The 14,890-nt window shown below is 34.6% G+C and overlaps 2 protein-coding genes across 5 annotated transcripts in view; both read right to left on the bottom strand.

Moving 5' to 3' along the window:
• LOC311432077 (ATP-binding cassette sub-family A member 13-like) overlaps window positions 1–12,487 on the bottom strand; it is a 155,154-nt gene extending 142,667 nt beyond the window's left edge. For 3 of the 4 annotated variants that reach the window (XM_084510132.1, XM_084510133.1, XM_084510134.1), the window contains exons 1-6: window positions 12,398–12,487; window positions 10,926–11,098; window positions 9,228–9,304; window positions 8,601–8,722; window positions 5,911–6,105; window positions 3,654–3,812 (exon numbers count right to left, since the gene is read on the bottom strand). In XM_084510132.1, coding sequence (XP_084366258.1) covers window positions 3,654–3,812; window positions 5,911–6,105; window positions 8,601–8,722; window positions 9,228–9,304; window positions 10,926–11,098; window positions 12,398–12,457 — 786 coding nt within the window. In that variant the 5' untranslated portion in view covers window positions 12,458–12,487. Of the gene's footprint in view, window positions 1–3,653; window positions 3,813–5,120; window positions 5,152–5,910; window positions 6,106–8,600; window positions 8,723–9,227; window positions 9,305–10,925; window positions 11,099–12,397 lie in introns of those variants that run through there. The other variant, XM_084510135.1, reaches the window with a different exon arrangement.
• Window positions 12,488–13,132: 645 nt separating this feature from the next.
• Window positions 13,133–14,890, bottom strand: part of LOC311432461 (ATP-binding cassette sub-family A member 13-like) — a gene marked incomplete at its 3' end in the record, with an annotated part of 44,774 nt that continues 43,016 nt past the window's right edge. Inside the window, exons 18-19 of the mRNA XM_084510910.1 lie at window positions 13,445–13,551; window positions 13,133–13,170 (exon numbers count right to left, since the gene is read on the bottom strand). Coding sequence (XP_084367036.1) covers window positions 13,133–13,170; window positions 13,445–13,551 — 145 coding nt within the window. The remainder of the gene's footprint in view (window positions 13,171–13,444; window positions 13,552–14,890) is intronic.

Below are 14,890 nucleotides of genomic sequence, written 5' to 3'. Positions count from 1 at the left end.
TTAAGCAAAGTCATGATTATTACATGAAGAAATGAAAGAAAAAAAATGACATTTTTCCTGGAAAAGCAGAGGGAGATTTAAAATAATTCAAATTTCAATGAAACCAAAAAGATAAAGGAAAGAATGCAGAGAAATAGATATTCCTAATTCTGCAGAGGCATAAGCAAAACAAAGCCTGTATTCTATTGAAATTTTGTCAAATTTACATGGCAACATTTGAAGCACATCTATACTCAATGATGAGTAACACAATGCCTCAGGAAATAATGGTTTAATAAATGTTTAATATGGCAAGGTATCACAATACATTTTAACGGGGAGAAGAGTTGCAGACAAATACTATGTGAAGTGTAGAATTTAATGCATTTTCAAAGTATTGTTCCAGACCAACACAATACGTTTATTTGGGAAGGCAGGTGAATTTACTGAAAAAGATTTGAGCTATCTCTAATCTAGGTAAACCCTAGAACCTAGTTAGCCTTCTTATCATAGAAAACATTGATTAGCATTCATTCAATAACTATATAGTAGGTAAAGAATGGTCTTGATACTTCAGGGATCCCGTTAAAAAGAAAGAAAATACTGTATCACAGGTAAGTTACTAGTGGTTTTCTTGAGACTGACCTTAAGTCCATTGTAAAGAATTTTTGGCTCTGAAAGGAGAAGTGAATATCAAAATACTATATGTGAAGATACTGGTTACCTGATTTAAAGTAAGCCAAATATGATACCCAGTGCAAATTATTATTTATCAGCTGAAATCATTATTTGCTATTATAAAATGAAGTTTACCTGAGTTTGTTACTTATCCTTGATGAAATAAGAGACATAAACATATGAAGCTTATGGAAAAGGTGAATGCAAGATCAAGAAAGCCATTTTAGCAGCCATAGACATGAATGATCAGAACTACAAGAGTCACCAGCCATACTTGCTCTCAAAGACTGTACAGATTCCTTGTTGCCAGCATTCAAGGTTGACCTTAACACAACATGTGATGATGTGGATGTCTGAGACAATAGCAAGACTGTTATAAGAAAAATAAATAAATAAATAAACAAACAAACAAAAACAAATGCAAAAAGAAATCCATTTAACCTAGGAAAACAGGGAAGGACTATAACTAGCCTTCTACAAACAGGTGGACAAGTCAGAGAAGTTATAATTGCTACAAGACATTTTTGATACAAGAACAAATGTACTAGCCAGAGATCATATTAATTCAGAATTTTACACATTTATAACTCCAGGAGGCTTCCTAGTAATGATAGTTTTAACACAGAACTTGTTAAATTTAGCACGGGGATTACAGAATGAGGTTGCCTTTCATTAAGTGACAGCATTCAGTAATTCAGCAAGTCCCCTCCAGCCCTGGGCTTATCTATTCATGAGTAACAAACAGGCCAAAACTTCACATTGGAAAATAAGCAAATAATTTCTAACAGCAAGCAAACAAGTTAAATCATGATTGAAATCAGCAGTGTTTTTTCCTCAAGGGAATTATCCATTCACTCAATACAGGTAACAGCAGAAAGCGGCTCTGTATTCGAATTACTACTGGGTGGCAAATACTGAGTTTTTACATCATCCTTTATTACAACGTGTAACACACCAGTTCAACTTCACATTTTACAGATATTCAAATAATATTTCTTACTTTTCATTTTGTTCTTGAGAAAAAAAAAAAACAAAACTGTGCATAACTGTTGTTTTTTGTTTTGTTTTGTTTTGTTGTTGTTTTGTTTTGTTTTCTTTGTTTTAAATGATACTACAACTTTTTTTTTTTCAATTCACAGGTAAGGAAGGAGAGAATCTATTTTACTCTGTGTTTAAGGTCCATATATTTTTACTTTATAAAGCTTTACATACTTTATTCTTATTATTATCTTTCTAGGCCACTGAAACACTTTGCTTTTGGTCATCATGAAAGTAAAAATCCAGAAGAAGGAACTTCCTTGGAAATTGAGGAAAATATTTAAGGAGAAAGGTTTATAAGTAGTGTCTGCATTTTAGCAACACACTTATTTAGTAGCACAAGGCAAGCCACTATAGAAAAGACAAGAAGGAAATAAAATAATCAAGAATTAAAGGTATTTATTGGAAAGCAGAAAAACGCAATTGAACCTGAAACAGAAAAGATACTTAAAAGTAAACAACTTTTACTAGTCCATAAGACTTGGAGACAGAAAGGTCCTTAAAAACATCACATAGTTAATTTATTAACAAAAGAAATAGGCACTGAGTGTTTAAATCCTCCAGAAAAATTAGCTGACAAAAACAAACAGCAATTTCTAAAAAAAAAAAAAAAAAAAAAAAAAAAAAAAAAAAAAAACACTAAGGAATTAAAGATTATGTCTTCAAAAAGACATAATCTTAGAAAACAAAACAAAACAAAAATGTAAAAAGGAACAAAAAATCTGATATTAAATCTGTGCTATATTACAGAATAACAGGGGTTGCCATAGAGCAAAGATTAAAACTGAGACCAGATGGCCCTCTGCTGTTAGATTTATTCCTTTGCAAACTTTTTTCAATGACCTTTTGAGAAATTCTATGAGATTTCACTCTGTAAAGGAGACTTCCTTTGTGGGAAGGAAAATCTTAAATCTGGCATAATCAGACCTAGTTAAAGAAGAATAGAAAAGATGTAAGTCTCTGATGAAAAGCATGTATCTGAGAAAGAGCTACTTCAAAGAACAGAGGCTAAATAAATATAACAAATATGCACAAAACAGGATTTTACAATATGCGGCTTAGTCATACAGATTAGTAGCTCATGAGAACATTCAAATCACTAGGAAAAACAGTATGTAAGGCACTGTTTATCAGGTATGGTAGTCACATTTTGCAATGTTTACCACTAACTTTAGAGTTTAGTGCAATTTTAGATTCAACCCTGTCTTCCACACAAAGTAGTAAATCCATAAGGTAATGCCAGAGAGGTCAGTGGGTCTTCTTATGGAATTGGAACCTCCTCAAAAGGAGAGATCTTTTTTCTGATTTATTCAATACTAGATACATCATTGTGCTAGCTCTACAAATGCGCACAGGAACTATCCTTAATAGCAGGGACAAAAGAAATATCACCTCACTTCCAGCAACCTTTAATTTTAAATAGCAAACAGAGCTATGACAAAAGAGTATTAAAACAGACAAAACAAGAATTCTAAAATTCAAGAATTCTAAAATTCAAAACAAGAATTCAAAACAAGATGTGCTGATCCAAAAACTGCACATCTTATTCCTTAAAGATCAAAGGTATTTCTTATTAAACTAAGTAGATGATAGATAAGAAATAGCTTATTCATTTAAAAAAAAAAAAAAAAAAAAAAAAAGTATGTCTATCTAGTATGTCTATCTCCAAATCACAGATAAACATGCAATATTATTAATCAGTAGCTCAGTAGCTTAACACTATATTAACTCTTTGGCTATGCTTTCGTAAGTTACCAAAAAAAAGTTATTACAAACAACTCATTGATGTGGTCTCAAAATCACCAGCATGCTTGAAAGAGATCAAGGTATATGGGCTCTCTTTTCTCTAACTTTCTAGGATAAAATTCCTACTAGTGTTTCTCCTTACTTAGCACACATCCCCAAAAAGGCACCTCACAATGGGAATTAAGTCTGCACAATGAAAATCATACACATACCTGCTGCAATGTGTCCAGCACACCAATGTTCTGAATTGCTTGGAGGAACACTGGAAGGTTTTCCATGATATGCTGGACTTTTTTGAGAAGAGAGCTGATACTAGAGACCACATCCAGCAATGTGCTTAGCACATCGCCCATCTCAGATGGTATCTTATTCTTGAAAAGAAGGAAAAATTATGGCAATAAATTCCAAATAGAAAAAGAAATTTTAACCTTCAATGACACATTCAAAATTATTCTGTTTCTAAAACTAATTATAAAACACTCCTGCAAATCATGTTTAACAAAGCTCCCTAGTACCCTAAAATTCATGTAAATAAAATTTCTCTTATGTTAGAACTGGCCTATGACATACAAGTAATTAAAATACCAATAATACATATGTAAATACAGAGGTGAAGAGCTGTCCTACTCAACTTCATGCTAACAGCATCTGTAACATTCTGTCCCTTTGGAATTCAGTGTAAATGAAAACCTTTCCTTCAACAGGTTAAGGGTGTTCAATGCAAATATTTTAATATTTTTAAAATAACTTGTAATTTAAATTAAGTTTAGTAACCACTTTAGTTGCTTTAGGAATCATGTTAGAAAACACACTTTACTAACAATCTGTTCCTCCCTTACCATGTTTCGTACATGATGTTTTTTACATGAAATAATTATGTGCTTTTCATACTCTACTTGACCAAAGTCCAACTGGCCTTTTGCTCTTGCCACCACACATTTTGACAATAAGAATTTTCTGTCTCTCCCTAATTTTTATAGGCCATTTAAGATGTTATGATAATGCAGACTGATTTATCAAGTTACCTGCCTATGCATGATAATAAAAACAATATAATCTCATTATATACTTCCAGCTGCTTCCTCTGATTATCTTTATTTTATCCACCTGTATTTGACTAAGATACTTCCTACTATAATAATGTCTGTTCCTAATTTCCTTCTCAGGCTTCACCTGCTTTCACACATTCAAAAAATAAATATACCATAATAAACTTTTATTTGAATAAAACATTCCAAAACTTCCACAATAATTTAGGATGAGCTAATAACATTTTTTATTCTGTACTTGGAATTCATTATGCTTCAGCAGGGTTCAATAAAAAAGCCCATCTGAAAGAGCACTGTTTTCTCTTCTTTTTCTTCTACTACCTCCCATAATAGAATCCAGAATCTATGGCTTTTGAACAAAATGTTCTTCCTCACTCTGCTATAGCTGTCTTTCAGCTATTTGTACTTAACAACGACCCCAAAAGAGATGAAGTAAACAACTGCTATTTACGACAAATTCCATCTAATAATTTTGCTCTTACAAGTAGAAGTACCTCACTGAAAACCTACATTAGATTCCAGATTATCTATAATTATACAGACAAAACAGATTTGCTGCAGACATCTTCATCCCCTTTATTATAGTTTTGGCACTGTATTGTTCTCATTATTTTCTAGGAGTATACATACACTGTCTGCCATCACCATCAGTCTTCTAGAATTCTTCTACCTGGGTAAATAACTGCAGGGCATTTTCAGTTGGATTAGACTGAGTAGATGCCAACAGACACTGTTGCAATCACAATCATTTGGTTGCATTAAACATTGTTAAGGACCACAGAGAGGTTATGAATCAAGTTAAAGTCACCTGTCTCGGGTCACATAAAATATGCAGATTTTGCCCTTATAGAGAGACTTATCCTGAGAGCTGGAAAAGCATATTTACATTTTTCCTGAAGGAGCCACTTAAATTCTGTGTGATTACCACTACAAATAAAATGTGTTCCAGAGTGCTATGATTTCTTCCTAGGAAATAAGTTTGAAATTCATGTAATGTGGGTTTCTATGATGGTTTCAGTTTCAATGATGTCAAATCAGTGTTTCACACTTAGAGATTAAGTGACTAATCCCATGAACTACAAACTCCGCTAAAGATTAATAAAAGTGCATCTCTGACTTTCTGTTTTCTCTAATGTTTTCATAATTAACTCCTCAGTGATAATTTTCCTGAGGAATCAAGAAATGGAATATAGTAGGATCTACCACTCCCATTCAACTGTTAGGTTTGTTTTGTGGAGCTAAATAAAGACAAAAAGCACCATGTGGCCAGTGCTTGCTTCCACACATAAAGGACATCTGAAGCAACAACTTTCATTACATTCATTAACTGAATGATTCATTTGTGTCCCTGCATGCTTTAGACCACCTTCAAAAGAAAAGCATAAGAACTGAATGACTTTTCCCCCCGCCCTCATCTTACCGTGTAAATAATATGACGTAAATTCAAATTCTGTATAATCAGTACAAACATGGTGTACATGTCCAGTGCTGGTAAAGAACATAATTCTTCTACTGCCAGAGAAGTTTTGTTGTTTTCAGGTAGCTTTAGCAACAGGCTAAGTACTTCTTCATCACATGTTCCAGTTAAAGCTCCCACAAAGGCACTGTAAAAAACCTATCACAGTGTATGTATATCAACATTTTTTCTCCCCAAAATGCATGACCTTGTTTTATGGTCAATAAAATGAGAATTTGTCACAGTAGCATAACAATTTGCAGTTGTCAACAGAACTGAAAGAATGAACTATACAGCTCTCTAACAGATTGGTATGTTCTCACTTTAAATTCTATGTGCCTATAAACAGATGAAATATATTTCTTATGAACATTTATTTTTTCATTTGTGAATAGGTCAATAATTCATTCTATAGGCACTGATACCATAAACAGGTGTATTAACAATGCTTCCCATTCCCATTCTATCAGATATACATCTTTGTAGCAGAAACACCTGAAGATCAAAATGTAGATGTGTGGATCATTTTAAAATCAAACAATATGGATTTTAAAAATATGGATTTTAAAAATCAAACAATATGGACTTATTTCAGAGGGCACACACAAAACACTTAGGGATGACACAATGTTCACTCTGAGCCAGCTCACATTTCTCAGTTCAACACTCCTTTAAAGTGTTATTATTTAACACAGGAAGAAGAGACAAAAGCCCAAGCAGACCTTGGGTGAAACTGAAATAAAGACTCTTCGGATTACATTTTTCTTCTTACAAATATTTCACACAAAGACAAACACTGGCAGCCCAGATATATCAGTACTCAGGGCATCCACTCCCCAGGATGGAACCTCCTGGTGTACTGCCTCCACTGAATACATCTGCAGCTGGTATCAGCACCCAGTGAGGGAGAGGATCCCCACTGCAACCTACTAAATTTCAGATTATTTTTCTAGAATTTTGTCTTTGTGATTCCAAAGCACTTCCTATACTTTTAAAAATTGACATTTTGTGTCTGTATATGAATATGAGAATTCTACACCAGAATATGAGTGTAGATGTAATTCCACTAGCAGCATAAGAGGTTACTGATTTGAACTTCTTGTTTTAAAGGAAATTTGATTCATGCCCCACAAGAACATTACAGTTTCACTCCACTTTTAATTCATTTAGTATTTTACTTAGTAGATCAAGTCCCCCTGAACTTTCCTTGCAGCTTTGTGAGTACCAGTGCTATGCCAAACTCCTATGTTCAGTGAATGAAGGCTTATAATCTTGAGATTAAAAATTTTGAGCCGGTTTTAAATACAATTCCATGGCAATGAAGATGGCCAGAGCATAATATTGAGGCAGAAAGGTTAAGCACAGCAAGTATGAGCAACTATCCCAGAAGTAAGCACATTAGTACTATACAATCACAGAAATCCAGGGATTCAAGGGGCTTGTGAGTATCACGAGCTTTATCTGACAGTGGCCATGTAAACCACAAACATAATATGCTTAAATTATAGCTTGAAAAAGTATTTGTATATATTGTATAATCACTAAGAGACTAAGAGACATAGGTTTTAATGCTCCAGTTGGACCGAGGGAAAAATTAAGCTCTTATGCGCACACACAAAAAATATCTGTGTAAATATGCAAATGTGAGATGTGTGCATATCTCCGAAGTCTACATAGTACACTGGCAACCAAAAAAAAAAAAAAAAAAAAAAAAAAAAAAAAAAAAAAGAGAGAGAGAGGGATAATAGAAAATTATTTGAAAAGTCAGTCAATTAGCATTATTATTCCAAAAGATCAAAGGCGCACAAAATCCCATTTAACTGAATCACTTCCAGATGACTTCTCTCATTACTATTTACTGGTATTAAAATAACAAGCTAACAATAAAGGAAGCCACATTGCCAAAGGAGCAGAAGAACAAATAATCTAGTAGCTACAAATAAATAGTTATGATTGTTTGAACTGCTTTCTTCAATAGACACACTCGTGAACAAAACATGCATCGGTTTTTGCAAGTGGAGCATTAGTGCCATCTAGTGGCTCCTTGATGGACCTGACCCATTTATACCAAATGTACCTCCAACTCTTCTGTCACACGGGCATTAACAGGAGAAGGAACATGCAGGTAGCTAGAAGCTTTCATGATTTCTACTATATGATTGCAGGGATCACCAGAAACAGCAGCAATGTCAATATACACAGTCCTTCACTCAGAAAACTTACACAATCTCTTTATTTATTGTCTTTATTGTCTTTAGACAATACTCAAACAGATAAAATGAAGGTAAGGCAAAATTCAAGTGAGAATATAATGAGGAGCACACCGAGTAAAATAAAACAAATCAGACTACTCTGTATTGCAAGACTCAGAAGTGGGAAGATGAAAATGATTTATTCAGAAGTCTCACCTTCTCAACACTACCAAGATAGCAAAGTTCAAATTCAGTGTCAGCACAAACGAATGCATGAATCATATTTAGACAAGACTGATGCTACTGTAAGTTTTTCTCTTAATGCTTCATATTGTTACTTTCAACATGTGACAAGTGAAAATAGAAGATCCCACACATACAAGTTGGGTTGTTGTTGGTTTTTTTTGTCAGAGTAGGCTATGGGTCAACCCGTTTATTTAACACTCCTTTTTGATATTTTACCTTTGAACAAGAGATACTGGCATCCAAGATGGTACTGAAAGTTTCTTCAGAAATGTTGACAGAAGAAAGAATGTCCAGTCTCAGCTCAGTAATATTCTGCACACAGTCTTTGACTTTCATATCTGGAAGAGAAGAAAAACAATGCCAACAGTACCCAACAGACTGTAGCCTCCTCTCTAGAGTTATTCTAAGAGGTCACAAAGGGCATAAAACTTTCATGTCATGTAATTTACTTTTACATCAAATTTAAAGGTCATTCTTATGCCAGATTGAAGGGCTTGTGCATCTGTTTGCATTATCCTAACAGAGCAAGGGTTACCACACAACCCTGTATTATGAGAATATATGAAAGCAGTGAAGCAGCCTTTTGTCCTTTAGTCCTTTAAGATTTTCTTCTTCCACTAACTTGAGTCCTCTCTTCTCTCCAATGACTCACCGCATATTACTGAACAGGCTAAACTATGCTGTCATGTGTTAGGGCAAGTACATGCACCTGTATAACATTGTCAAACTCCATAAGCAGCATACCTTTACAGTTAAAAAAAACAATGACATTGTTTTGAAAAAAAATAAAATAAAAAACAGCACTGACTTTCAAAAAAATAACTGAAGAAAACAATAACTCACCATTCAAAAGATTAAAATTGCTGAGAAAATCTAGCACAGGATTTTCTGACAACTGTAGCTCCCAATTTTCAGCCAACCTGAAACAATAGCCTTAGATTCACACTTTATCAGAACTAAGTCATTGACTTCAGTATGTATTAAAAAAATATTACAAATAGTGAAACAGACATAAATTGAGGCAAAAGGGTCATGTTACACTGTGCACACTGTCCACACACCTTCCCATGCCGTGCTTATTTTTAATAAAATTTAAATTTATTTTTTATAAACTTAATAAATTTTAACCAAGAGATTAAAAACCTAGGGATACAAAGCACTGCTGATCCAAACCATAGAATCATTAATGTTGGAAAAGACCTTCAGGATCATCCGGTCCAACCATCACCCTATTACCAATGTCACCCACTAAACCATGTCCCTAAGCACCAGGTCCAGCCTTTCCTTGAATGCCCCCAGGGATGGTGATGCCACCATCTCCCTGGGCAACCCATTCTGACTCCCAACTATTCCTTCTGAGAAGATAGGAATTTTAATTTCCAACCTAAACCTCCCCTGGCACTCGAGGCCATTCCCTCTAGTCCTATCACTAGTTACCTGTGAGAAGAGGCCAACCCCCAGCTCCCCACACCTTCATTTCAGGTAGATGTAGAGAGCAATAAGGTCTCTCCTGAACCTCCTATTCTCCAGCCTAAAAAAAAAAACAGTTCCCTCAGCCGCTCCTCATAGGACTTGTGTTCCAGATCCTTCACCAGCTTCATAGACCTTCTCTGGACATGCTCCATGGCCTCGATGTCCTTCTTGTAGTGAGGAGCCCAAAACTGAACACAGTACACAAGGTGCAGCCTCACCAGAGAAGAGTAATGAATTTAGTCTATCTACTTTAGTATTCTTTACTAAATATACTTCTTTACTAAAATACTTCTTTAGTATTCTACTTCAAGTAATGCAGAGTATAGACGCTTCAGATATTATTTGACATTAAAACACTGGATGCAAGTATATGGCCTAAAAGAAGAACATCCAGGCTCACGTTCTTCCATGTTATTACAGTAATTCACATTTAAGCCTATTATACAAATAATCAGCTATACTAGAACAGCAACAGTTATAAGCGACACTTTTAACTGACAATTCATTTGAAATAATCTATAACAGTAGTTTTATTTGTTCACTTAAAATCTACTATTTTTTCCACAAGTAAAAAACCAAATATTTGAAATTATTCAGCGCTCAAGTTTACAAGCACCATCCCATGTTTCTGACTGTCTGAACTGACCTGAATGTTTAATGTTTTCTGAAATGTTTAATGTTTTCCAGCTGCTGAGAGGACAAGGGCATAGCAAAACAACTTTAAATAATAAATAAATATATATATATATAAATAAAAAAATAAGATAACAAAATTTTGAGGTAATGGAAAATAATTATTTTCTTAGTTGTGATTCAAAGCATTCCTTGTGAAGCAGCAAGATCTGTTGCAAGTGCTCAGCAAAAGCAAAAAAATCCAGAATTTTACTAAATAATGGAACCTAAATAATTTGTGCATTGTATCTGCTCAACTTTCAGCTGCATGAACAAAGCTTAAAGAGCCTTTGATTAAAAGTATTTCTCCTGTAATTACATAATTTATAACACACAAGCACAAAATAGCATCACTAACACGAAACATTTTGAGCACCAAAATGTAAAAGGCTTTACATTTGCAAGCGTCTCTGAATGTTCCCCGACATTAGTTGACATTCACAGCTGCCATCAGTGGTATTCTGTAAGGCTCTCAGGAAACTCTCCAGAGTATTTGAAAGTTTCTGGTTTATATATGCCATACTCTCACAATCCCCCTTGTTGAAAGCAAGCCACATTCTTTCAATATCCTGCAAAACAGAGTGATCAATTTTTTAGCAAATTCATGAGATCGTGTTATTTTTTGAAGTAGAAGGTCTTGGCAATCAAATAAGGCATACTTTCAAATGAGAATGTGGGTAAGGTACTACTCATTTATCCATTGTATTTGCAGCTGAAACCGGACCAAAGGTTTTCGAGAGCCACAGAATTCTCAAAGATTTCAGTTTTGAAAACAAGCGTGCTTGTGAATTTGGTCTAACATCAAGGATGTTCAACTAATAACAGAAATGCCAAAATTTGTGAAATTTCATTTCAATAAAATGTTTTGATAATTTTAGGCTAAACATTTTTTAGTTTTCTTAAATAACTGGTCTAAGCATCACTTTCTTTTCAGCAAACTGAAAATTCTGGATACCCATGTAAAAGACATTTCTTGTATTATGCTTTGCATAGAATTCAGGAGAAAAGTCAAAATTCACATTTCTGATGTTGCTTTATTTTTTCATTTTTTTGCAGAAGTATTTCATGGAGCACTGGAGACTCCAAAAATGTATCTCTTCAGCAAAAGACTACTTTGAGATCTGAGTGGTGTTTCTGACATCTTGTTTACATTAAAATATTGAATTTCTATTCATGTCAGCAAAAATCTCCAGATAGACAGAGTAAAGACTAGCAGAGCTATTTCATGAACAGGGAAAGTAAATTTTGTCCTAAAAGCATGAAGCTAGTATTTTCTATGTGAGTGTATATGCAAGCATGCATGCACGTGTCTGTCTGTGATATCCAAAGGCCCGTTTCCTGCATTGGACAAGTGACTGAAATGCTAAATGTTACTTCTCCCAACCAGGACTGCTGGAAATTTCATGTACTTTTAAGAAAAACAAAAACTGACCCCAACAGGTGATGACAATTGCTATTTTGGTTGGAATGACTCTGGCTAAGAAGTCTATTTGTATTTAGCTTGATCTTACATCTGTTCCTGCAAAGATTTAAAAGAATAAATGTACTCTTATTCATGAGATTAGCAGTATCGCAATATTTAAAAACTAAAATGATCTGCTGTTTGGTATTGAATGGTGTTTTAATTATTCATGATACAGTAATTTTAGTTATATTTACAGCTGTCAAAGCTCACTAATATATACCTAAGAATTCCTTCTATGTATCACAGTAAAACTCCTAAGAACTATATCCATATAAACCTTAGCTTTGTAAAGCCAATATGGGAAGCAATCATTCAGACAACAGGAAAAAAATACTCCTGACATTAGTTCCCAAAGTTTAATGCATCTGTACATAACACTTGTAGGTGTGGAAACCACTCAAACCTGATAATGATCTTGAACCAAATTGATTCCTTCAATGACAGAGACAAGTAAATGACTCATTATGTCATCTTTACACTTTGTGACAACACAGAAAAGGTTGCTGGTGACAGCTGGTTCTTCTGCAAGAGAAAATGTCCAAAGCTTAATCAGTTAAAAATAAATAATCACTGTCATCAGATTAAAACTTGACCAAAAAAATGGGGGCAGAAAAGTTTTTAAAAAGAATTTTTGATAGTTAAAGGCACTGAGAAATATTTCTGGTCAGATTTATTTTCCATTAGAGAACAAAAAAGGCTTATTTGATTAAATTCCCATTACTGTTCTCCATAACATAATACGAAATTATATGCTTACATCACTATAGAGCTTTTCTCAAAGTGCTGGTCTTGGGCACCCATATGCAAAGAATAAAACTAAGGTATTCAAATGAGAGCAATTTGTTGAAGGGTTGAAGGTGAAGTTATTCAGCTACAGGTAGCCAATCCACTAACAAAATTTGGCTCAATCCAAAGGCAAAACTTCATTTATACACTTGCCCCATCTTTCCTTTCTATCAGCCATAAGCTGCATTAAAAAAAAAAAAAAAAAAAAAAAAAAAAAAAACTAGCTCATTAAAAAACTGCTGCAATTTGATTCAATTCACTAGCCTAACAGTAAAATGTCCAGTAGAAAAAAGTGAGACAAAACCTAAATGCCTATACTGGGTCTGAGAGTTGAATCAAGGATGAAGAGGTCCTAGTGTGTCAGAGCAAGTGCAGGAAGAGGGGACATGCCTAAAAATGAAAGAAGAGAGGAATAGGTGCAAGACCTGCTTTCACTGAGATTTTAAATCAATGTGGCCATTCTGAAAATTATCCCTTTATGTGATCTTCATCAAAAATATTTTCCTGTGTCATTGCTAGGATCATTTTCCTGCATCAGTGTGCTTGCCCTACTTGACATCACCCAAATTTACTGAATTTTACAAAGGGTTGCTCATAGTAAAGTCTTAACACTACACTACTAACATATATGGTGACACAAGCAGTCACTACAACAGTAACCAACCTGAAAAGATTTTAAGAATGTTCAAAATAGCAAACTGCAACTTATGCAACAGTTGAACACTAGCAGGGTGTAAACGTTCCTGAAGAATCTGGCATATCTTAGATGCTCTGTGGAAAGATTAATAAGAAAGCATTATAAGAAAACAAGGATATCATAGAATATTTTCAGTAAGTGACAACATACAATTACAATCACAATGGATCATGTTAGGATTTCAAAATTAACAGTTATATGACTAGCCATTGGTCTGACATGCTGTTATATTTGTCTGAACTATTTCAGAATCAGACCATAAAACTTCCAAGTAACAAAAAGAAAAAAAAGCAGGTTTTCATCAAGGTAAAATATGATCTGATTTCTTATGACCTTAGGAGTGCAAAAAAGTACTCCAGCAAAATAAGCAAAATCATAACCATTGTTAAGTTAGTTTGCAGAAACTCAGAGCTCACAGAACCTACTGATTTGATGGCAAAAAGCAGAATACTGAACAGCTCCAAAAATAAGCATTTGGGGAAAATAACATCTCTAACATTGCTTTTGATCTTTCAATTGCCTGGTCTAACACTGACCTTTAGTCTGACATATTTGTATAAAGTGGCTCATAAAGGTCTGAAAAACACATCGGAGTCATGCATCATCTCCATTATGCTGTTTCTCTGTTGGGTTATGTCAGTAGAAACAGTAGTTCCGCAAGAAAGACACCCTACAGATCTGTGTTGCCACCAAAGCAACCGTCTTGTGGGATTCACTCACTGGGTATTACTCAAAGGCAGCAACACTTGTCTAGTGGTACTTTTATTATATGAGTTGTCAGTAAAGGTTTCCCATAAGGAAAGTTTCCTTTGCTGCTAGATTACATATTACAGGAACCTGTCAAAAATGATCTTGGGCTGAATTTTCCTCAGAAAATATATTTGTTAAACTGAATAACCTAATATGTGAGCATATATTATTATATGTATGAATATATATATAAATTAACTGTATATCATAGAATGATAGAATGGCTTGGGGTGGAAGGGACCTCAAAGACCATCTAGTTCTAACACCCCTGTCATAGGCAGAGATACCACCCGCTACATCTGGTTGGCCAAGGCTCCATACAACTTGGCCTTGAACGCCTCCAGGGATGGGACACATCCACAACTTCCCTGGGCAACCTATGCCAGTGTCTCACCACTCTTACAGTGAAGAATTCCTTCCTAATGCCTAGTCTAAATTTATCCTCTTTTAGTTTAAGACCATTCCCCCTTGTGCTATCATCATCTACCCAAGTAAAGAGTCCCTCTCCATCCATTTTATAAGCCCTCTTTAAGTACTGAAAAGCTGCAATGAGGTCTCTCCAGAGCCTTCTCTTCGCCAGGATGAACATCCCCAGCTCTCTCAGCCTTTCTTCATAGGAGAGGTACCCTCTGATCACCTTTGTGGCCCTCCTGTGGGTTCATT

Source organism: Aythya ferina (assembly GCF_964211825.1).
Source record: "Aythya ferina genome assembly, chromosome: 2".
In the NCBI taxonomy this organism is placed as follows: Eukaryota; Metazoa; Chordata; class Aves; order Anseriformes; family Anatidae; genus Aythya; species Aythya ferina.
This window is presented reverse-complemented; position numbering and strand designations above follow the sequence as displayed.